Raw genomic sequence first — 22999 nt, 5'->3', positions numbered from 1 at the left:
AGTTATTAATGCAAATTATGGTAGGCCCCGCTTTTGGCGGTGACGTTACCCTCGGCTAAGTAGTCTGAGTCAGCAGGGATACAGTCCTAAATAGCCGGGTTATAGTATTAATAGTAGTTAGCTTATGAGGGGGTCAAAGAGTTTGGATCCCCGCCATCCAATACCTATGGGCATTGAAGGAGATCCTACTAAATTTGACCCAGGTCCCAAGCAGGACCTCTAAACGCTGAACAAGGGCAAGACCTTTACCAAACCGTTCCCTTAACCCCCGACCAGGTAGCCAACATACCTCCATATAGACCGTGGAGATATGAATGGTGAAAATCTTTTATTTTATATAGACAGTAAAATAATGCCAAGACACCACGGACAAACGATAAGGAAAGATCACCTTCAACATAAGTAACTAGTTATTAAAGTCATTAATACAAAACCAAATAAAAAGTGCAAAAGATTAAAAATAAAAAGTATTATACTAAACACTTGTCTTCACCAAGTGATGTAAGAGACTTAGGCAAACATGGCCTTGATTGTCAAGAACTCTTACGATCAATCTTGGATCCCGAGACGACTCACACACTCTATGATGGACAATGGATGATGGTGGTGGATGATGGTGTTATGGTGGTGGTGGGTGGTGGATGAAGTGTGAGAGAGGTGGTGTGCCAAGGGATGAGAGAGAATGAAGCCAAGCTCCTCTATTTATAGGCTGAACAGAACGCTGGACACGGCCCCGTGTTCGCTGAACACGGCCCCGTGCCCGTCTGACATTCTCTCTCTTCATTAATTGTAATTGCGAATTACAATTAATGCGCCTGCTGTACTTTCAACACGCCCCCGTGTCCGCTGGGCACGGCCCCGTGGTGAGCAATGGAAGCTTCTACTGGTTTGTCTTTTCTGCTGCTTCCTGGGCACGCCCCCGTGTTCACTGGACACGGGGCGTGTTCAGGCTCTGTTTCTCTTCTCTTTGTCTTGGGAGGTGCCGTTGAGGGTCCGGGCAGTTCACTTTTGTTCCTTTTCTTGTATTTATGGTAGATTTAGTAGTCTTTTTGCTTCTTTTGTGATTTTGAGCTCATTTCATCCTGAAAATACAAAAGGAAGACAAAAAACACTCTTTTTCCAACATTAGTACTTAAAAAGGGTTAGTTTTATGCCTTAAATGATGTGTTTTATATGTTGCATTTTACACACATCAAATACCCCCACACTTGAACTTTTGCTTGTCCTCAAGCAAAACTCTTTTAATGTGGCTTACACTCCCAAATGGAATAGGTAGAAGAGAAGTTTTTTAACTTGTCCTAGAGTGTCGGGAATCCAAGGTTTGTATAGGTTTTATTTTTATTTTATTTACAATCTTATTCGTCATGGTTTATCTTGAACTTTACATAAGATAAATTACTAAATTTGGCATAGCATGCCTTATTAAAATTCCATTTATATACAAGTTCACATACCTCACGGGAGATCACTCAATCACTCGGCCGAAGGTGTATATTTAAGTGAATCGCTCGAGAGCGGCACGGATTTACATTTTCCATATGCTTGCCAAGTGATCAATCCTCCTCCTTTTTAACTTTTTACCTTTGTAAATATCAAGAGGTCTTTTGGGGTGAAGGCTTGGGTTTAAAGGTGGGTGGTTGGTTAGTGGTTAGTAAAAAGGGCGAAAATCGTAACAAGTGTCGGTTTTCGTAAAATACCTTATTTTTGGTGACATTTATTTTTGAAGTATTTCTCCAAACAAGCTTTTTGTAGCTTATGTTTGTTTTTGACTTCATCATATATTTTTTTTTTTTTTTTTTTTTTTTTTTTTTTTGAGGACGTAAAGGTATGTTTATGAAAAACCGAGTTTGTCACTAAAATAAAGGTGAAAAAAATGAAAAAGGTTTTTGGTGGGTAGAAAATTGTTTTGGGGGTAATGAAATGAAAGGCTTAGGCTCAAAGGGGTTTTCTAGGGGGATTTTGGGTAGGTAAAAAAAAATGAAAAATAATGGTTTTGAAAGAAAAATAGTTAGTCCTAATGCCTCCGTCATTTACTTACTTGGGTTTAAGTTGGTAAGGACCGGGAATGTATCGTCGTGGCAAGTTCTAGATTTGTAAAGACCGAGCGGCTATTCACACAAGAAACGAAAAAATGAGCATTTAATCTAAGTATGTGTATTTTTATGCTCAATAAAGGCTCAAAACTCACTTTTTGTGGGAATGGGTTTTTAATGTGACCAAACATATATAATCGAATTTTAGCTAGACTTGTTATACCGTTTCATAATTTTCTTATGTTAGTTCTTTTTATCACGACGCTATCGGTTGTAAGTTTGTAAAAATATAACCCTTTTATAACTTGTTATTCCCAACTTAAACTAAGACAAGTAAATAAAAAAAATGAAAAAGTTTTTGAAAAAAATTTGGGGTGTTTAGCGGTTCCAATAGAGTTTTGTGTAAGGCTTGTTTTAGGATTTTGCAAAAATTTCAAGGTTTTAGCATCCCCCCCACACTTAAATTACACATTGTCCTCAATGTGTCCAAAAATAAAGTTTTTGGTTGATTAGAATATGTAAAAGTGTGTTTAAAAACAAAGATTTGTGTTACTGGCACTCTGGACACGGCCCCGTGTTGACCGGGCACGGCCCCGTGGTGAAGTGCCAGTAACGAAAATTATAGAATTGAAACAGAAGCCTGGACACGGGGGCGTGTTCGCTGAACACGGCCCGTGTCCAGTTACCTGAACTGGGTGATTTCCTGCAGGGGGCTCAGCACGGGGCCGTGTTGGTTGGGCACGGCCCGTGTGGAGCCTTCTGTTATGGAGATTTTTGTCGGTTTGTTCTGTTCTTCTGCATGGTTCCATTTTTTCTCGTTCCCTTTTTTCATCCATTACCACCATGAGTCCATATAAAAACCATCATAACATTGCTAATAGAGAGATAATACATAAAGATAAAAGTTACATAGATAGTAAGCTTATGGAGTTCTAGCCCTATGTTTTATTTTAATTTTAGCAAAATTTCCAAGAATCTACTGATCCTGGTTAGACAAGGCTTTGTAGAGCTCCAACTTTCGGATGCGTTTCTCCTCATATGTCGGCAAGCCACTCCTCTACCTCCCTTGGAAGGAGGAAGGAAGGCTCGTTTGCATTTGTTTGAGGAGTTTCAACTTCCGCCGGGACTTCTTGTGGGATTTCCATAGGAGGTTCCGCGGGGATGTCTCCCCACCCGGTAGGGTTGTTAATACCGAGTGCTAAGTTCCAGTCCTGTTGTGGAAGGACTGGTTCCATAGGAGGTGCCACCAAAATGTTTAACCTTTGGTGCAAAAGGTTAATCTCTTGGAAGCTGCTTTCCAATCCCATCGTAAGATCATTGATACGGTCAATGAGGACCTCCTCTACGGACGTCATTTCGTCGAGAGCCTCCCTTAGTGCTATCACGTAGTGTACAAGTGTGGCTTCAACGGAGGGTCTCCTTCCCCTTCGGCTGTTTGAGGAATGCACGGATGATGTTTCGCTGTTTTCACTCGCCATTCTACGAAAAATAAACCAAAAATAGTTTATAAGACGAAACAGTTTCTGGACACGGCCCCGTGCTCACTGAGCACGGCCCCGTGTTCATCCTTCTGCAGAATTTTGGAGCAAGGAACCTTGGGTTTTCGAGTTATTTTCTGAGTTTGTGCAAGCTTTTTGACAGTAAATAACTATAAACAATGTTACATAACATGTTTTTACCAAGATTCCATGATCAAAACTCCTTGTTTCCTACCATAAAGATTGAAAATTCAAACTTTTCATGGTGGCTTTTGAAGAAAGATGAAGAAGAAGGAAATGTCTAGAAGAGGAAAGGACAAGATGAGTTGTTGGAAACTTCTTTTAGACTTACCTAGGATTGTTTGAGAGAAGATTCCTTCAAATCTCTGTCCCCAAGTTGGTCCAAATGTGCAGGATTTTTGGCTGCATTTATAGAAAATGACAGCCTGCTGGACACGGCCCCGTGTTCGCTGAACACGGCCCCGTGTGCAGAGAAAATTCTGACACAGTTTGTCCGTATTCTGACGTCATGATCAGAAGGGAATCTTTTGATGGACACGGGGGCGTGTTGGCCGAGCACGGCCCCGTGTCGGAAAGCTGATTTATGAAGTTTGTCTCTATTAAGGAGCTAATTCTTATCGGGTGGCTCCTGACTTGTTGGAACAACCCCATAGTGCCTAAGATACCTTAATTGTCCTATACTAAGGCAAGAACGCAAGAGGTTGTCGGTGAGGGTAATTCCTATTTTCATTCTAGGTGGACAAGTCCAACCCTTTCCCGGGCTCTCGTTAAAGAAGGTGTATGCCGAATCGCTCAGGTCTATGTATGCACCGAACGAGGTCGATGGGGAGTCCTTCACGGCACAATCGGCACAGGGACGACTATCGTCCATGTCTTGTCTAGGAAGAAAGGTATTCTCGGGAGCAACGAGGTTGTTAGAATGCGGTTCCAACATTTCCTCATGGTCATCGTCTAGGGATGGATCTAAGAAATCCTTCCTAAGTTCTTTTGACCAATTTAGAAGTAGCTCTTCTAGTTGAAATAGCTCGTCAAGGAGCATATCTCCTAGAATATCCGGTTGGGCGCATTCGAGGGAGAAATAGTGTTTATTTTTACTTTCGCCCCTCTTAAGGCTACAAGGAATTGGTGGGTCTATATAGTGTGGCCTATAAGTGAGGAAGAAACATTTTAATTCCTCGTGTTCGCCTCCACATATTTGACACCACAAACCATAAGAGTGCCGAAAGTAAAAAGAATCACTATTACTCATGTTTGTATCAGAAGTTACCAACCGCCGGGATCAAACGGTTCTGTTTTCAGCAACTGAATCTTGGGCACGGGGGCGTGTTGAGTGGACACGGCCCCGTGTTCAGCCTACTGTCTGATATAAAACAGGATTGCCAGTTCCAATGATTGGGCACGGGGGCGTGTTCAGCGGGCACGGCCCCGTGCTGAGCTCTGCAGAAGCTGAAAAATCTAAAAAAAAAAAAAATCCTAAAAATTAAAGAAAAATAAAAAGATGATTAGGCCGTTGATTCCTAACTTTCTTAAAATCCTTGTGTCCCCGGCAGCGGCGCCAAAAACTTGATGCGTGTCAGTGTATATATATTTTAGATATATTTTTAAGCCCTTTTTACACTTTTAGCCAAGTTTTAAATTTATAAAACACGATATTTACTAACACTAAACACACATATGGGCAAGTGCACCCATCGTGGACGTAGTATAGCGTTGGTAAGATACCGAGGTCGTCCAAGGACACAAGAGCTTTTAATACCGGTTTATCCTCAACGTCTAATCAAATCAAAAAGTTAGAAAAATGTTTTAAACTAAGAAAAATAAAAACTAACTAAATGCTGAAAAATAAAATAAAATAAAAACAGATAGACAAGATGAATCACTTGGATCCGACAAGTGTATTAGTATAACCTTTGATTATTTTCGCACTTTTGCACTTGTTTAAGAGATTATCTTAGTTATTGTAGTAGGCCCCTTTTTCGGAGGTGACGTTACCCTCAACCCAGTAGTTTGAGTCAGCAAGGATACAATCCTAAAGGGTTGGATTATTGAAAGATAATGAATTAAGTTATTAATGCAAATTATGGTAGGCCCCGCTTTTGGCGGTGACGTTACCCTCGGCTAAGTAGTCTGAGTCAGCAGGGATACAGTCCTAAATAGCCGGGTTATAGTATTAATAGTAGTTAGCTTATGAGGGGGTCAAAGAGTTTGGATCCCCGCCATCCAATACCTATGGGCATTGAAGGAGATCCTACTAAATTTGACCCAGGTCCCAAGCAGGACCTCTAAACGCTGAACAAGGGCAAGACCTTTACCAAACCGTTCCCTTAACCCCCGACCAGGTAGCCAACATACCTCCATATAGACCGTGGAGATATGAATGGTGAAAATATTTTATTTTATATAGACAGTAAAATAATGCCAAGACACCACGGACAAACGATAAGGAAAGATCACCTTCAACATAAGTAACTAGTTATTAAAGTCATTAATACAAAACCAAATAAAAAGTGCAAAAGATTAAAAATAAAAAGTATTATACTAAACACTTGTCTTCACCAAGTGATGTAAGAGACTTAGGCAAACATGGCCTTGATTGTCAAGAACTCTTACGATCAATCTTGGATCCCGAGACGACTCACACACTCTATGATGGACAATGGATGATGGTGGTGGATGATGGTGTTATGGTGGTGGTGGGTGGTGGATGAAGTGTGAGAGAGGTGGTGTGCCAAGGGATGAGAGAGAATGAAGCCAAGCTCCTCTATTTATAGGCTGAACAGAACGCTGGACACGGCCCCGTGTTCGCTGAACACGGCCCCGTGCCCGTCTGACATTCTCTCTCTTCATTAATTGTAATTGCGAATTACAATTAATGCGCCTGCTGTACTTTCAACACGCCCCCGTGTCCGCTGGGCACGGCCCCGTGGTGAGCAATGGAAGCTTCTACTGGTTTGTCTTTTCTGCTGCTTCCTGGGCACGCCCCCGTGTTCACTGGACACGGGGCGTGTTCAGGCTCTGTTTCTCTTCTCTTTGTCTTGGGAGGTGCCGTTGAGGGTCCGGGCAGTTCACTTTTGTTCCTTTTCTTGTATTTATGGTAGATTTAGTAGTCTTTTTGCTTCTTTTGTGATTTTGAGCTCATTTCATCCTGAAAATACAAAAGGAAGACAAAAAACACTCTTTTTCCAACATTAGTACTTAAAAAGGGTTAGTTTTATGCCTTAAATGATGTGTTTTATATGTTGCATTTTACACACATCACCTGAGATCCCTCAGTTCTCGCATTTTTCCCTTAATTTATATACAGATATCATTTGTAGTTATACTTACCTGTAGATCAGAATATTGGGATCTGGATACGGGAGTATATTCAAGAGGTGGGACACTCAAATAAGTCTAAGTTCTAAAACATTAAATACGTATCTTGAATCAATTGAAAACTTGTGTAGAGGTTTAAGTGGACAACAATACTGACAATCAGAAGTAAATTTGTTTTTAACATTTGCTGATTAATCAAGATCAACGGTGTTGGTGATATGTCTCAAAAAACCGATATGATCCTCTTGCACAATCTCTCAAAAATAGTGTTCATTTTTGTATTTCATTAAATTCAAAAATCCAAAAATATTGTATTTTTGTTTGATATTTGAAAACTACAAAAAGATTTTCGACAACAGAGTGTGAAGAACTGATATTTGACATTTCTAGTGCTAAACATGTTGAACTTGTGGTTTGAGAGAGAGTGTTAAATTGTGAAGATTTGAAATGCAAATTTGGTTCATTAACTTGATGACTAAGTTGAATGGTAACCTACAGTTTGATCTTCATAATTTTTCTTATATGATTTGCTGTTTCATTAAGTTGAATTGCAAATTGTATTAGTTTGTAATAGTATGGTTGAGTTTTGCAGGTTTCTGATCCTGTCGCTATGGATAGCCAGGAGACTTATCAGAACCAGAGAAGAGCTTAAACAGAGAAAGCCAGGAGTTGATTTCAATGGTGATAACGATTTCCAGATAGAGATCCCATCAAGATGATCGGGGGAGTCTGATGAAAGTTAGAGCCAGAGAAAGATCCAGGCATATGATTCCAGGAAGGAATTCCTGAAGAAGATTTGATTCCAGGCTGAGTTCCTGAAGAAGACCGAACAAGAGTGAAGAGCTGGTAATGATTGAAGACTCTCACTGAAGATTCCGTCAACATTCAAGGGGGAGTCTGTTGGTGCAGTTGTCTGTCGACTACATCTTCGTTCGAGTCTTAGGGCAGAGCTGGTTGTATAGTGATAGGAAAATGAGAAAGTTTGTATAGAATTGAACTTGTTGGACCGCTCATTAGTCCAATTAGGTTGAGGACCGCTCGAACGGCATAATGATGGACCGCTCGAGTGACAGAATGTTTGGATCGCTTATCTGGTAAGTAGTTGGATCGCTCATATGGACTTATCCATATGAGCGGCCCAAGACTTCTATATATAGGGGTCCAATGAGCGGTTCCAGTCAGTTAGTCAGAAGTTAGTACGTATGTGTGTGTAAAAAGGCGAAGCTCTGCCCGTTTGTCTCTACGTTCTTGTAAACTGACAATTAATCAATAAAGGAGACGTTAAAGTGTGAAATCAAGCTTTACGAAGACTAATTCAATGAATTCCGCCTCTGAACTAGTCTAAGTTCTCTTCTGATCGACTCATCGGGTCAGCAAACGATCCTACAACCCTCAAACAAATTAAAGGTTTATCTAAGTTATGTATATCGAATTCGGTCATTCCTTCCAATCCTATCAAACCCAGGATTTCAGAAACGGGAGTTGTCAATTCCTATGGTACCACTACCTACTAACGAACGGCGTGATCAATGTTAATGAATGTATTGTCCCATGTTAAACAAACCAAATGTCATAACAAAATGAAGGCATGTGATGTAAACAATTGTACTAAGTATGCTAGGTAAACATACGAAGCAGAAATGTTCATGTAAATCAATGTGCCCATATGCTAAGTAAACGTATGCAGCAGAAACGTTCATGTAAATCAATGTGCCCATATGCTGAGTAAACATATGCAGCAGAAATGTTCATGTAAATCAATGTATCCATATGCTGAGTAAACATATGCAACAGAAATGTAATGTAAATCAATGTACTAAGTACGCACACAATGGGCATACATAGCATAAAATGTAATGAAATCGTGTACTATAATGTACTAACAACATAACAGGCATATGATGTGAAAACATGGAAAGCATGAATGTAACAGATAGGCACATGTGTTTCACCCCAAAACAGTTTGGAAAACAGTAAAAGAGGGGTTCAATGTACTCACCTGAGATTGCTTTGAATTCCTTGTATAAAAACCAGATAATGTTAAAGATCACGGGATATCAAACGGCACCTAATATGTAGCTATGTTAATATACCGGACCAAACCGGAAGGATCGGATAGTATGCGGGTTCGTAAACCAAACGAGTATGGAGACTCGTGTAATATGGTTTAACGAAGCCTACATACTAAAATGAAACCTAACCTAAGTGCTTACGCCCCATCACGACCCGTGTAGGTAGCTTATGCTACCCTAACGCGTCGTTCGCGTAGAACGCGTTCGGAACGCCTAACATGGCGACCACAAGGTATAACCTCGGAAGGCTATAGCTATGGTCACCTAATGTGTTTGGTCGGATCCTAATGATCGACCAAATGGGTCGGGTTCGAAAGTATAAGCGATGGTTTAGATCGCTTACCTTACGACCCTATATAAGCACTAAACTAAAAGTGACGAGCTAAGCATGTTAGAACATGCTTAACTAAGATTAGAAAACAGGTTTGGCATCAAAACAAACGGCTTTGATGCTCACGAGTAGTTTGGTTACAAAATATGCAAGAGTGCACATTTTGGCCGAAACTACGACTCGTCACTGAGCCTAGATTACGTGGTAATCAGTAGGTATAGTCACTACGGACTATAACCATCGTGATCACACTCACGTTATGAAGTTCCATGAACTTCGGGTTGACCATAGGCTGGTCAATGCAGAAAGTCAACAAAATGTTGACTTTCGGACTCGAAAAGCGAATAAAAGAACGAAAGAATACTTACGGAGGGTCCCCGAATGCTAATCTAGATCAAAATAGCTCAGGTATGAAACAAAGGTTCCAACTTAGAGCTTAGATCTGATTCTTGTGGGTTTTAACCAAAAAGGGGGGATATTTATAGGATTTCCTGAACCGTTAGGATCGTTTCTTGAAAAACGTGATCGAATCTCGTGCGTACACTTGTCGAGAACTTGTGGTTACTGAAAATGCCCCTTAGTGAGTTGAAAGGGCAAGTGAAAACATGTGGACGAGGTTTAATCTGCTGAGATTCACTGACTAATCGATCTTATCTGATCTGTTAGTCTGACGCGGCCCGCGTGAAGGTGCTGGCCAAACTTACGCGGGCCGCCTGGCCCCGTCTGATCTGCACCACTTGCAGAATTTACATATTTGGTCCCTGTTGCGTGTTTAAGCTATTTCCGACACTTCTAAGGCCCGTAAAGCCAACTTTAAGGCCCTAAAATGATGCCTAAACATTGTGGACATGAAACATGCTCAAAAATGTTCCGGATGTTGGTTCGTTTGGCCGTACGATCGCGATGTTCGCTTAATTACGACGGAATGCGCATAAGCGTGAAAGACGATCCAAATGACGCGACGAATGGATTTTTCTTATGCCAAACACTAAGGCATAATATTAGGATGCTTACATAAATTTTTGGATGTCCGGATGTATTCAGAACGTAAGTTGTGCGCGAAAGTGCAAACTTGTGCACTTTTTGACACTTTTAGTCCCTGAATGACCCAAAAGTTTGTTTTAGCATACCAAACCCCTCAAAGCCTATTTCTAAGCTATGTAAAGGATATTTATGGTATGTTTAACTTATGGACATGTTCCGGAATGTTCGTTACAGTTCAAATTGGCATACTTTCGTAGTTTGTCAATTTTAGTCCCTATAAGCGAATTAACTTGTTTTTGCCATACCAAGGCCTTCGAAACTTATTTCTAAGTTATGTAAAGGTTATTTAAGGTAGGTTGAGTATATGTTGCTGTTCCGGAGTATTTGTCGCATTAAACTAAGTACTTTTACGCACCAGTTTGCGTATAACTATGTAGAGCTTGAAATCGAACAAGAGTTGATATGTGCAAACGATACACATATTTATACAAGTCCAAAGTATGAAATAGAATGTTTCATTGGTTTGGCGTTTGTTTGATGGTTGAAATGACACAGGTGTCACAGTTACCATACTCTTTCATCCAAACACTTAAATAACTTCATCACCCTCCTTCCTCCCTTCCTTGTTCTCGGCTCACACCCCTCCAACATACACCTCCATCATTCAATCTTTGTCATACAATCTAAGGTGGTTTAGAGGTGCAAGAAGCAAAGTTAAGAAGCCTGTAAGCATCGAAACTTGAAGGACCTCTCTCTAGTGCTATTAGCCACTCCATCTTCATCTTGTGATCATCCCTAGCCTTGAGCTAGTAGTAAGATCATCTAAACTCCATTTTACATCTTATTTAGTTAGTTAAAGAATGATATAAGTAACTAATCTTGAAGAACACTATGAATCTTGAACATGAAACTTAAACATAGGCTTAAAAATCATAAGAAATCATGTTGTTAAGTGTTATTATGCTTCTTGATGATTGATTATTTGTGTTTATGATGTTGATCATAATAAGAATCTTGCTAGATGATGATTAAACACATGATCTAGCAAGTATAAGGATAGATCTTGAGAAAATCATAATGGTCATCCTTTATGTAAACATGAACTTGAAAAATGAAGTTATTTTTATGTATGATGAAGTATGAAACATGTTATGAATCTTGTAAATGGGTGATTACAAAACTAGTTTTCTCAAGAAACTAAGTTAAATTACAAGATTTACATAAACTTGGTTCTTAAAGAAACCAATCACATTTTTAGTGGTTAATCAAGTGTATAAACATGTATCTAACAAGAAAAATGCAAGAAGAAATATTTTTAGAAAAATATTTTACGAGTTGTAAAGATCTAAATTCTTCAAAAAAGATGTTTTTAAATGAACAACCACACTTTAAAAGGTAACTAAGCTTACTAAACACACTAGTAAGTTACTACAAATTTTTGTAAGTTTTCAAGTTCATGACATAGTGTAAATTTCATATTTTTGACATATGGTAAGTGTTGATGATTTGTTGATGATTGGTAATGGTTTTACAAAAGAAAATGATATGCTTGAAAGCATGGAAACCTCCATTTTCAGGGGAAACTATGGCAAAATTTTCTAAAAATACCAACACTTAGAAAATATTTTCTAAACAAGTGTTTACAAGTGTATTTTTAACTATGATTTTCCATATAAACTTTGCCATAGATTTTTGTAACAAAAATACAAGCATTGGAGGTTGGTTTTTACAAATAAAAATGGGTAAATATGTATTTAGGATATATATTTACATTAAAGACATTGTGTGTGATTATGTGAAATAGTTATATTATTTTAGGGAAAATAATATAACTTACAAATACCAAGAACTTACAACACCCAAATAATACCAAAAATTACAAGGAATAAAGTATATAAGTTACACGCTTAAATATTGACAACCGAACAAGAACGTAACTTATAAAATATTCCGGAAAATACCATATAAATATATTTTTGGTAAATATTATTTTGGAAATGAAAGAGGTGAAAATATGATTTTCGTTATTATTACAAAGTATATCATATTTTCGAAAAAAAGGAAATATATTACTTTTGGAAGTAAAAATATATTTTCTTAGAATATTTAAGAAGATATATGATTTTGAAGAAAAATATATATTTTCTTGACGATACATTATTTTTGGACAAAACGAGTCTATGTATATTTTCTAAGTGAAAATATATTAATTTGGAAACTACATATACAAGAATACGAGAATACATGTATGAAATACTCCCATCCTTGGGAAAGAAACGCGAAAACAAATACTTGAAAAGTGTTATAACTCTGGATGATGTAAAGACATAAAGAAAACGTAACTCAAAACATGAATACTAAGACAAGGCACGACCCGCTCGTCTATTAGACCCTAGCACATTGTAGGTTGTCGTATTTGCTGATGAGATTCGAGTTACGAGTACTGAAGACGCAAAACAGTAAGTTCATGCTCCCCCTTTTTCTTTAACTGTTTTTGGTTTTATAACTCTCGGGGGTGAAATACATGTACAAATACTTAAACGGTATGAAATGCCTATGAAATACTAGATCATGTGAGCATAGACTAAATACTAAAAATTCCATAAAGTCTTGGTGAAAACTAGTATCAAGCCATTAAAAACATTCATTAATTAGGGACGAGGGTTAGATCTAACGGGTATGGCCTAACCCCACTCATGGTCAAATCTAGTACCTAGTAGTGCTTTGGAGTCCCAGTCGAGGTTAATCGACACAGTTGAGGGAAATCGACACAGTCAAGGAGTCAGAACGAGTACTCCGACAAGGAATCAGAACGAGTATTCCGACAAGGAATCAGAACGAGTATTCCGACGAGGAGTCATAACAAGTACTCCCCATGTCCTCACATGCCTTAAAGTTCTTGTAAAACATTCATGTTCATACACGTTTTTCATACTTGTTTACAAAAGAGTCTCTCAAAAATTTACAAGAATTACAGTACACAAACTAGACGCATGAACTCGCTCAACTTTTTGTTGATGTTTTCCAAAATTACAGTTCGAGCTTTCTTTATAGGGCTTGGATTCACATGAACTCGCTCAACTTTTTGTTGATATTTTCCACTTTTAGCATCCACCTTCTTTCCCGATTCTTCAGTTCGAGCTTTCTTTATAGGGCTTGGATTCACATCCTGTGCCCTTCGCTCACCCCTTTCAACTTGTTTCTTTAACTCGATTTCCCGTTCCCGAGCAACGTTTATGATCTCGATAAGGGTCTTGTATTTTGAAGGAGTCATGAACTCCCTATACTCAGTGCTCAACATGTTATAGTAGTAGTATATCTTTTGTTCCTCATTCGTCACCAATTCATTGCAAAACTTCATCTTATCCATAAATGTCGCCGTGATCTTGTCTATGGTCTCGCCCTTGTGCCTAAGTTGCATGAACTCTTCCTTGATTTTATTAATGACCGCCTTGGGACTATGATGTTTAACAAATGGCGTCTTAAACTCTTCCCATGTCATGGCCCTTGCCGCTTCGGCCCCTATTTCATTCTTTTTATTGTCCCACCAATCTTTGGCTTGTCCTCTCAACTGACCCGTTCCGTAAGCAACGAAGTCACTTTCGTCGCAATGGGTCCTTTCAAACACCCCTTCAACATCGCCCAACCATCTTTGGCAAATTATCGGGTCAACCTCCCCGTTGTAGATTGGTGGTTTACATGCCATAAATTCTTTGTATGAACACCCTTTACGTTCTCCCGATTTCTCCTTCATAAGGTTGACACTATCCTCCAACCTTTTCACTCGTTCTTCGACAAGTGACAACACCGTGTTTTGAATTTTGTCTATAAACCCGGATAGACTTCCTTCAATTGCCTTCCCCACTTCTTCGGCAATTATCTCTTTCATTTGTTCGGTGCTTGTCTACACCGGATCATCATCGTTTCTTTCCGACATCTTGAAACTAAAATGTTTACATTAAACGTTAAACATTTCATTTATAACATTGCTTCATTTGTTTCGGTTTAGCCAAGTTCCTAACTTGCTTTAACCGTTCACATTTGGTGCACTTTCCGGGTTTGAGTGAATTAACACACTCTTCCCATGCACATCAATTCACATCTTATTTTTCACATAAGATACAATCTACTAAAATAACAAATTAATTCTTACCGGACGACCGATCAAGCTTGAACCGAACACTTTGTTGACAACCTTAAGCTCTGATTACCAACTTGTAACACCCATCTAATTACTACTCGACTTTAATCAAAATTCATATGATTTTATATAAAAGGCGTCTATGTTAAAACATAAGTTACCAAAACATCGTTCTAAGTAACCATAAACTAGACAACTACTGACTAGCTTGAACATTCATGACATATTTAACAATTTATTTACATACTAAAACATTATCTAATAAAGTTAGATATCATGGAAGCTTCAACAGTGTGTTCGGTTCTTCAAAAACATGCTTGATCGCAATCCATAAGATCCCCATTGTCACCTAAGGTCAAAACCACTAAGAATGTTAGTTTTGACATTGATATAGTACATAAAAACAAGTTCCGACATCGAATCATGACAAATAAAATAAAATTTCAAAATTCATCCTGTCGCGTGTCGCGCCAGGTACCTTTCGTTTTGTCGCATGTCGCAATAGCTCCCGCGTGTCGCGCCGGATCTAAGCGATCCTGTCGCATGGCGCTGGGGAGTCGGTTTTCCAGCAGATGCAGGTTTGTGTCCTGCATTTGCTACCAGCTCCGGAAATTCAGATTTTTAACTTCGTTTGGCCATAACTTTTGACTCGTAAGTCCGTTTTAGATGATTCTTTTTCCTATACGTCTGTAAATTCATTACCGACATGCCTATTACATTTATCATACCGAAAATTCGATTTACAGACCGAACGACTAAATATCACTATGCATTTATTCGACTCATTCTAACTTTACCCATTTTATTACCATTTCACTAGTAAGCCTATGGCGCCTTATGCCCATCATCCAGGGCTTAGCATCACTTGCATTTCCTTACCAATCCCATGGTTAAATGCTCTTGTGATTAATATCGCCATTGCTAACTAATTAAAACACTAATACTACAATTAACACTATTATTCGACCCGTTGGATCATCTTGTGGAAATCCTCCAATGCGATGACTACCAAACGATTCCTTATCAATTCTAACCCTATTAATTCAAGTAACGATCATGGTCACTAAAATCAACACAACTTCTATTCTACAATGCGACTACGCATAGTTTAACAACAATTCATTTAATGTAACAGGTCAACTTACATACCTTCAAAGCGCGCCCTTCAAACGTAAGTCGCCACCGACTTGTCCACTCGACGCTCCGGTATCTTTTCCTATAGAGTTCAATCATGATACGTTTAGAACCCCTTTTTAATCATATGTCGCATAATTTGCCAAAACATCACAATTATGTGTTTTAACTTTAAATTTCAGTTTCGAGCCTTCTTTGAGGCATTTCTACGAACACTTTAAGGCAAAAATTATACATGATTATATAGAAAGTCCCTAGCTTATCATTTAGCCCGAATTTACATCAATCAAACCATTTTACATAATTGTTAGCTTCTATAATTCTGAATTCACTTCACAATTGTCAACTTACACTAGAACAACACCCAATTTCCTAGTGTTCATCAAATTCTACATAACCCACTAACCACCTACAAGGGTGTTCATGGATTTTACTAAAATTTCACATGATTTCAACTTGTATTTGTCTAGGGTTTGCCCCTAGACACTATATTTCTCCTAATCCATCCATGAAACAAACATGCAACCATAAATTTCAGATTTTCCAATTTCTTGATAATTTCAAGTGGGGAATTTTCATCAATTTTTACATACCTGATAACCCCCTTGCAATGAGGATCACTAATCTCAGCTCGGATTTCGTTTTAGATCAGATTTGAACCTTCAATTTAGGTGTTTTGTGGAATTTAGGGTTTTGACAAGCTTGGTCGCCCCCCCCCCCTGCTTTGATCGATCTCCAACACTCTCACAAGGAGTGTTTGTGTTTTAATTAAAATGTTTTTATTAAAACTTGTTTCAAGTTAAACACTTTTGGTCCCTCTAGTTTCTTTTAGTTTATTTTTATGTCTTTAACTACACATAAGTCATCATCTAACTAGGTTAGTGTCATTCCTAGTTAGTTTATTTTACTAATTTATTTGCAATCAAATTGAAATTTTATGAATTTATATTTTCGGGATGTTACAAATTTATATGTTGTATTTTATGTACATCATTCGCCGTTTCAACTTTCATTCTCTCCTGGTGGTTGTGTTAAAATTTTGAAGAAATTACGAACATGTCTATGCAAATGCAATTGCTCTTCTTAACTCATATGGTCTATCAACAAGTCGAACAGATCAAAGTACTTCAAGAATGTGATTCTGCAATGTCAAAACAACTTTAGAAGATTACGAAGAGGGGGAGATTGAAGAATGTTTATCTTCAGATCTAGTTGTCGAGTCGTTTAAGATAAATGGTGATTAAGTTGTTGTGAGTAATGCACCAACTAAGAAACCGCCACATAGTCCGAATAGAAATTGAAGACATTACTGAGGAGGAGTACCCAAACATGTATTCCGATTTAGCGAATGAGGATTTTCAGAGCTTCAATTAAAGATGTAAACTAAAGCTGAAGAACTCATAAAAAGTCAAGAACCAGAGAAGATGGTTGAAAGAATGTAGAAGAAAATGAAGAGATGTCGTAGTTGAGGAAATGAAAAGAGAATGTTCAAAGAAGTTTCTAGAAAACAGCAAACTTCTAGTCATATCAGTGGTTCAAAAGTCGCATTGTTCAACCAAGTGAAAGAAATTTCCAATCGGTGAGATTATTAGCTAGCTGTATTTTGATGATCTTAGATGTTATGTAGTGAAATGTGTAGATGGCATCCAATATTTCAAATTGTTGCACGACTTCAAAAGTTTACCAGAACGAGACATGCGAGCATTGTCGAAGACGAACTTAATTACAGAAGGAAAGTATGGGATTATTGATTACTTCGAGCTACAAATGAAATATGAATGTTGGACCAAATTCATCAACATAAAGCCTCAACGTCCAAAGAGACTTATCTCTAAATTTTAAAAGATATGGATTATCGAAAAGCCACTTGTGATTCTAAAATTTAAACATATAAACGTTGTTTGGTCAGAGTTTACAAGGTCTGTGATTAAAACAAATAATAATAGACAATTATGTATCATAGAACAAGTAAAGTAATCACAAGCAAGAAATTATCATCAACAATTGCTTATCATTGAATAAAAAAGATTACAAGTTTTACAGTATGATTAACTCTACAAACTCCCCTCCGCCTGATCACATACAAATTTGTTCGTACAAAAGAAAAGGTGATGTGTGCGATAAATAGTTCTCTTACAGGTTAGATCTATTTATACAAAGTACAAAAGGTTTGTTTGTGATTGGCTGACATGACCCTGATAGTGACATCTAACATTCCTAATAGAAAAGATTCCACATGTGTTGCAAACATCTGTGGGAGTAAAAAATCTAGTCTAACTAAGCAAAACACTGTTAATAAGCTAATACTGTTACATTAGGAAACATCTGTTCTTTAACCTTTGTTGCTTTGTTCCAAACATCTATTTGGCCACAACAAATGTTTGGCCTTCATGAGCAGACCTTTGCCTCAACAGAGCTTTGACCATGAACAAACCTTGTTTCTTCATCAACATCGGTTCCAAGGCTTCAAACAGTGGATAGCAATCCTTCAACTGGTGCTCTGATTTAGGTGTTAGTAGTCCTTGCTTTACAACATATTTGGTTGATAACAAAAACTAATAGCTTGTTGTGTGACATAGAGTAGGTTGAGTCACACTAGTAAGTGAAGTGTAAAAGATCTGATGACAAAGACCTGTTTTTATTATGACTTAGATTAACCGACTTTCCAGCACCATGTCTATGCGGTGTCTAACTAATTGATTAAATTTTGTTTTGTGAAACTAGTGTTTTCAAAATCTGATATCTTTTCTCTTAATTAAATTTTATTTTATATATTATTATTTTTCCCAAATCAATCAAAACCACCAAATCATGATTAGTAGTAGTTAAATAGTTAATTTAGCTAAACAGTAACTATATATTCCTAGTGGAGACGACCTTACTTACTCGCACTAATATAGGTATCTAAGTCTTAAAAATAATTGTTTTTAGTAGCTGACGACAGCTACATCAATGATCTAGACTTTGATCCTTCGACGCCTTAACATCAAAAGAAAAAGACACGAGCCAAACCAAAATAAATGAGTATAAAGAAAGTTTTAAATGTTCAAAATCTAGGTCCTACTGTACCATTCGTTCATCCAGTAACACCATTCTCGTTGAGATTTATTCCAGTTGCTAATCCCCCTCATCAAAGTTTTTCAACTGCAGCAAGAACTGTTACAATGATTTCAGTGTCACATGTTAGGTCAAGTCTATATAAATTTTTAATAACACAAGCTGCCGGTTCATCACAAGGTGTCAAACCATCTACATCGGTCAACGCACCTATAACCAGCTCTACAACCAATATTTCACTGTTTCAACTTTCATTCTCTCCTAGTCGTTCTGTTCAAAATATTGAAGAAATTATGAACATGTCTATGAAAATGTAATTGGTCTTCTTAACTCATTTGTTCTATCAACAAGTCGAACAGATCACAGTACTTCAAGAATGTGATGATGCAAAGTGAAAACATCTTTAGAAAATTATGAAGAGGGGGAGATTGTACAATGATATACAAGTTTAGAAGATTATTAAGACGTAAAGATTGTAGAATGATTATCTGTAGATCTAGTTGCCGAGTTGTTAAAGTTAAATGGTGATGAAGTTGCTGTGACTAATGCACCAGCAAAGAAACCACCACATAGACCAAATAGAAACTGAAGACATTATTGAGGAGGAGTACCCAGGCATGTATTTCGATTTTGCGAATGAGGACATGTATCCCTGATAGTTTCATGTAATAATAAAAATTGAGTTTTCATCGCCTTAGCCACTTTTTAAATATCCCATTCCATACCTTTAGCCTAACCCCTTTACAACCCTTTGTAAATTGGTGGAAAATGATTGAGTTGCAAGCTTATGTGTATACGTGTTCTAATGAGTTTGAGTGTTCACTATAAAATACTAGTGCATCTTTGCTAGTGAAATGTTAAACGGAGTGGGGAGAACATTGCGAGGGATGTGTATGGTGTGCTATCTTTAAGGGCGGGTTAATCTTGTGCAACCATCTTTTGTGTTTAAAAATTGCAAAACACGTTTAACCGTTGAATTACCTTTGAAATGTGAAAATTATGAGCTGGTCATGACTTTAGACCTTAACTTGAATTATTGAGAACGGGGAGTGTGTCGTTATGTTTGACCCACGTGAAAATGAAAGACGAATTTGCCTAAGGACAAGCAATAGATAAGTGTGGGGATGCGATACATGATTGAAAGACCGATGTTATAAGTATTTTAATTGGTTTTTACACGAATTTGGGCTTTGTATAATCTACTTAGATATAATTTGTGTTCATGTCTACGGAGTTTAAGGAGCATTTCGGGAGCTCTTCATCAAATAGCTAACACATTGGATAAACCATGTTGACCTCTTTCTTTTTTGGGCTGTTAATTTTCAGGATTCATCTATTCTACCACAGTTAGGATGGCCCAATATGTGTTTGCCAATTTTGTATAATTCATCATGGCCCGATAGAATACCATGCTCTGAGATCACAAGGCCTCATCTTAATTTCTGCAAGTGTGTAACACATTTAGATGGATGATTGCATTTTTTATGTTGTAATATCAGTTTCCAGAACTTTTGTTGATAATGAATAAGTTGTACTTGTATCTTAACCTTATCGCACTGCAAATTGTAGCCCCTGCGGCAACGCATGGGTTCCCCATTAGTGACTAATAACCATAATCATCATGCATCATCATTGTGAGATATTTGAAACCATTATTCGAGTTGTACGAATATAAGCTTGATCGTCCCTAAAACACGATCACTCCCATGCTTCCTTTTCTCCGTGACACACCACCATCGATTTTCTTTCGTTGGTTCTAGAACGTGAATGATAAACTAAACTTTCATATAACTTGAATTTGAATATAATTGTATGTTTGTACAAATGAAATCTTAAACCTATTTATACTAAACTAAAAGGTACGATTGTAGAGACGTGTCTCTTCATGAACAGATGTGTACTTGATCTTGTGGATGTGATCAAACATGAAGAGGCATGTCCATTTCTTTTCTTTTGAAGCCGTCGATCGAATAGGTGCGAACCAAGGAACACATCGATTCCCTTAGAGGTGTCGGTTACAATCTTCTGATTTGACACCTTTGATCCCCGAACTTCATAACTACCTTCTAAACTACTTTATTAAATAGAAGCTTTCTAAATGCAAATATGACATCTAAATCTTTCTGTTACCAGCAATTGAATTAAGTTTCAAATGAAAAAGATAACAACCTATGTTTTGCTTTAAAATTCAAATTAGTTTTATATGCAAACTATTCAAGGAACCGTATTTCAAGAAAAATAATGATTTATAACCGCAAAGACACCGAATTTTAAATTTTATGAGTGTGTTTTATGACTTGATAAATTTTGAATTATATTTATACACGTTTGCTATATACTTTTTTTTTTTTAACGGCAAATTTGGATCACTGACGGATCACTGGAGTATCATCGTGTCACCAGAGGAACCACCCGATCATATCCATCTCCACTAGGCATAAGTTCCGCAGTAATTAAATTTATAGTTTTTGGTTACTTTAAGTATTTTCAAGTAAAGGAAATTCTTTTAAGAAAAATAATGATTTATTACCGGAAAGACACCGAATTTTGAAAACGCATAAAGGGTTTTTTAACTTTTTTTTTTTTAGAATACATCCATGTTTAGCAGTTAAGGTCTGCCAATAGGTTTCTTTTATATCATTTCACATGAAAAAGGGCAATTACAAAGCAATGGCAGGTAGTCGGGCAACAAGTTGCGCCGCCACCCCCTTTTTGGTTACTTTAAGTTTTTTAACAAACCACCACGGCAATTACAAAGCAATACGATTATCGACATTAAAAACCATGAATTTATTTTTTAACAAAGTCCACCCTTAATAAACAATTAGGAAAAAAACAAAAATAAATAATTAGGAATCTTTCGACCTACTATTCCATCCAAGGTTCTTAAACTATATCATCATACTATGTCACATCTATTCATATAACATTTTTAAATTTAGAATCCTGACACGGTCTTGAGCACTAAACTCATGTCATTTTCCAAAGCCACTAGAAAAATACCATGAATTTCCTTTTTTTTTTTTAAAGCCGGCCCTTAATAAATAATTAGGAAAAAAATAAAAGTAAATAATTAGGAATCTTTCAACCTCCTATTCCATCTAAGTTCCCTAAACTATAAAATTATCCTCGGATGTGTATTCCATCCATCACCAACAAAAATGTTCGGAACCTTATCAGAAGAGGCAGAAGTAAAGGTGCCGGCAAGCAAAGCTTGGGCTCTCTTTGGCACTCTTGAGATCGGAAAAGTTCTAGCCGGAACAACCCTTGAAGCGGTTGATGTGGTAGAAGGTGACGGTGGACCCGGTACCATTCTCAAGCTTACATTCAAGCCTGGTACGTCTTATCGCCTATAAATAAATGTTAACAAAAGTAAATGTAAAAAGACGTGATAGTATGGTTTTATATGTCCAGGGTCAGGTTTCTCTTATTGCAAAGAGAAGTTCACAACAGTCGATAACACAAATATGGTCAAAGTATCCGAAGCGGTAGAAGGGGGGTTTCTTGATATTGGATTTAATTTTTACCGGCTAAGGATTGAGATCAAAGAGAACCCAAAGGATAGCTCTCGCTCATCGTGTCTTTTGAAATTTACACTTGAATACGACGTCAAGGAAGAGTTTGCTGCTAATGCTTCTCTTGTCACCACTGGGCCTCTCCTTGCCATTATGAGTGTTGCAAGCGAGCATCTTTTGAAATCTAATTAAGTAGGACAACGTTTATTATCATTTCTTTTATATAGCACTTGTTATGAATAAGCTCGTATTACATTCCTTTGTCACTGTTTTTAGTGGTGAACTCAACCTATTGGCTTTGAATAAGGGAAGAATACCTTGTTAGGAAGTTACCATCAATTTATCACTAATGTCCTAGTGGTGCCACAAAAGACATGTTTGTATGTAAACTCTACGAGGATGTAAACTATGTGGTTAATATTGATACACAACTTGTTCATTATATAAAATATCAAAAGACTACCGGTCCACATGTATCTTGTCTTAAAGTTATTATTTTTATTAAATGTTATAAGGGGGTAAGTTTAATAAAATAGGGTTTGCTTTAAGATTTTTTTTTATTAAATATTATAAGGGTTTGCTTCAAGATAATCCATGTGGGATGGTTGGGTCACAATTTTTTTTTTTTTTTTTGAAAGGTGAGGTGTTATTAGTGTTGAGACTTGTACACGGGTTTTAAAATTTTATCGTAAAAATTTTATCGAGTGCAAATGTTAAAACGTGTACAATAATTTAAAATTTCTTAATATTACCTAACTTGTATTAAGCCCACCTACATTGCGGTGGAGGCGTAAAACTGTCACAAATAGTACCAAGCCCACAGCACCACCAACAACCACCAACACTGAAGTTGCGATGTATTAATGCTGAAAAATTAAATCGAAACGTAAAACATAGGAAATAATAACTCAGTCGATT

The 22999-nt window shown here is 37.3% G+C and overlaps 1 protein-coding gene across 1 annotated transcript; it reads left to right on the top strand.

Moving 5' to 3' along the window:
* Window positions 1-21712: 21712 nt before the first annotated feature.
* On the top strand, window positions 21713-22553 carry LOC110922839 (S-norcoclaurine synthase 2). Its single transcript, XM_022167039.2, has 2 exons — window positions 21713-21902; window positions 21981-22553. Exons 1-2 carry the CDS (start codon window positions 21728-21730, stop codon window positions 22271-22273), a joined length of 468 nt encoding a protein of 155 aa, XP_022022731.1. The 5' UTR covers window positions 21713-21727; the 3' UTR covers window positions 22274-22553.
* Window positions 22554-22999: the final 446 nt, after the last annotated feature.

Source organism: Helianthus annuus, chromosome 17 (genome assembly GCF_002127325.2).
Source record: "Helianthus annuus cultivar XRQ/B chromosome 17, HanXRQr2.0-SUNRISE, whole genome shotgun sequence".
Lineage (NCBI taxonomy): Eukaryota > Viridiplantae > Streptophyta > Magnoliopsida > Asterales > Asteraceae > Helianthus > Helianthus annuus.
The sequence above is the reverse complement of the archived record's forward strand: the minus strand, read 5'-3'. Positions and strand labels throughout refer to the sequence as shown.

What these genes read in the sequence shown, in the direction of transcription:
- LOC110922839 (XM_022167039.2), top strand. Translation starts at nt 21,728, where the DNA reads ATGTTCGGAACCTTATCAGAAGAGGCAGAAGTAAAGGTGCCGGCAAGC. An exon ending in CAAGCTTACATTCAAGCCTG is followed by an intron (nt 21,903 to 21,980) that starts GTACGTCTTATC and finishes TTATATGTCCAG; the next exon opens with GGTCAGGTTTCTCTTATTGC.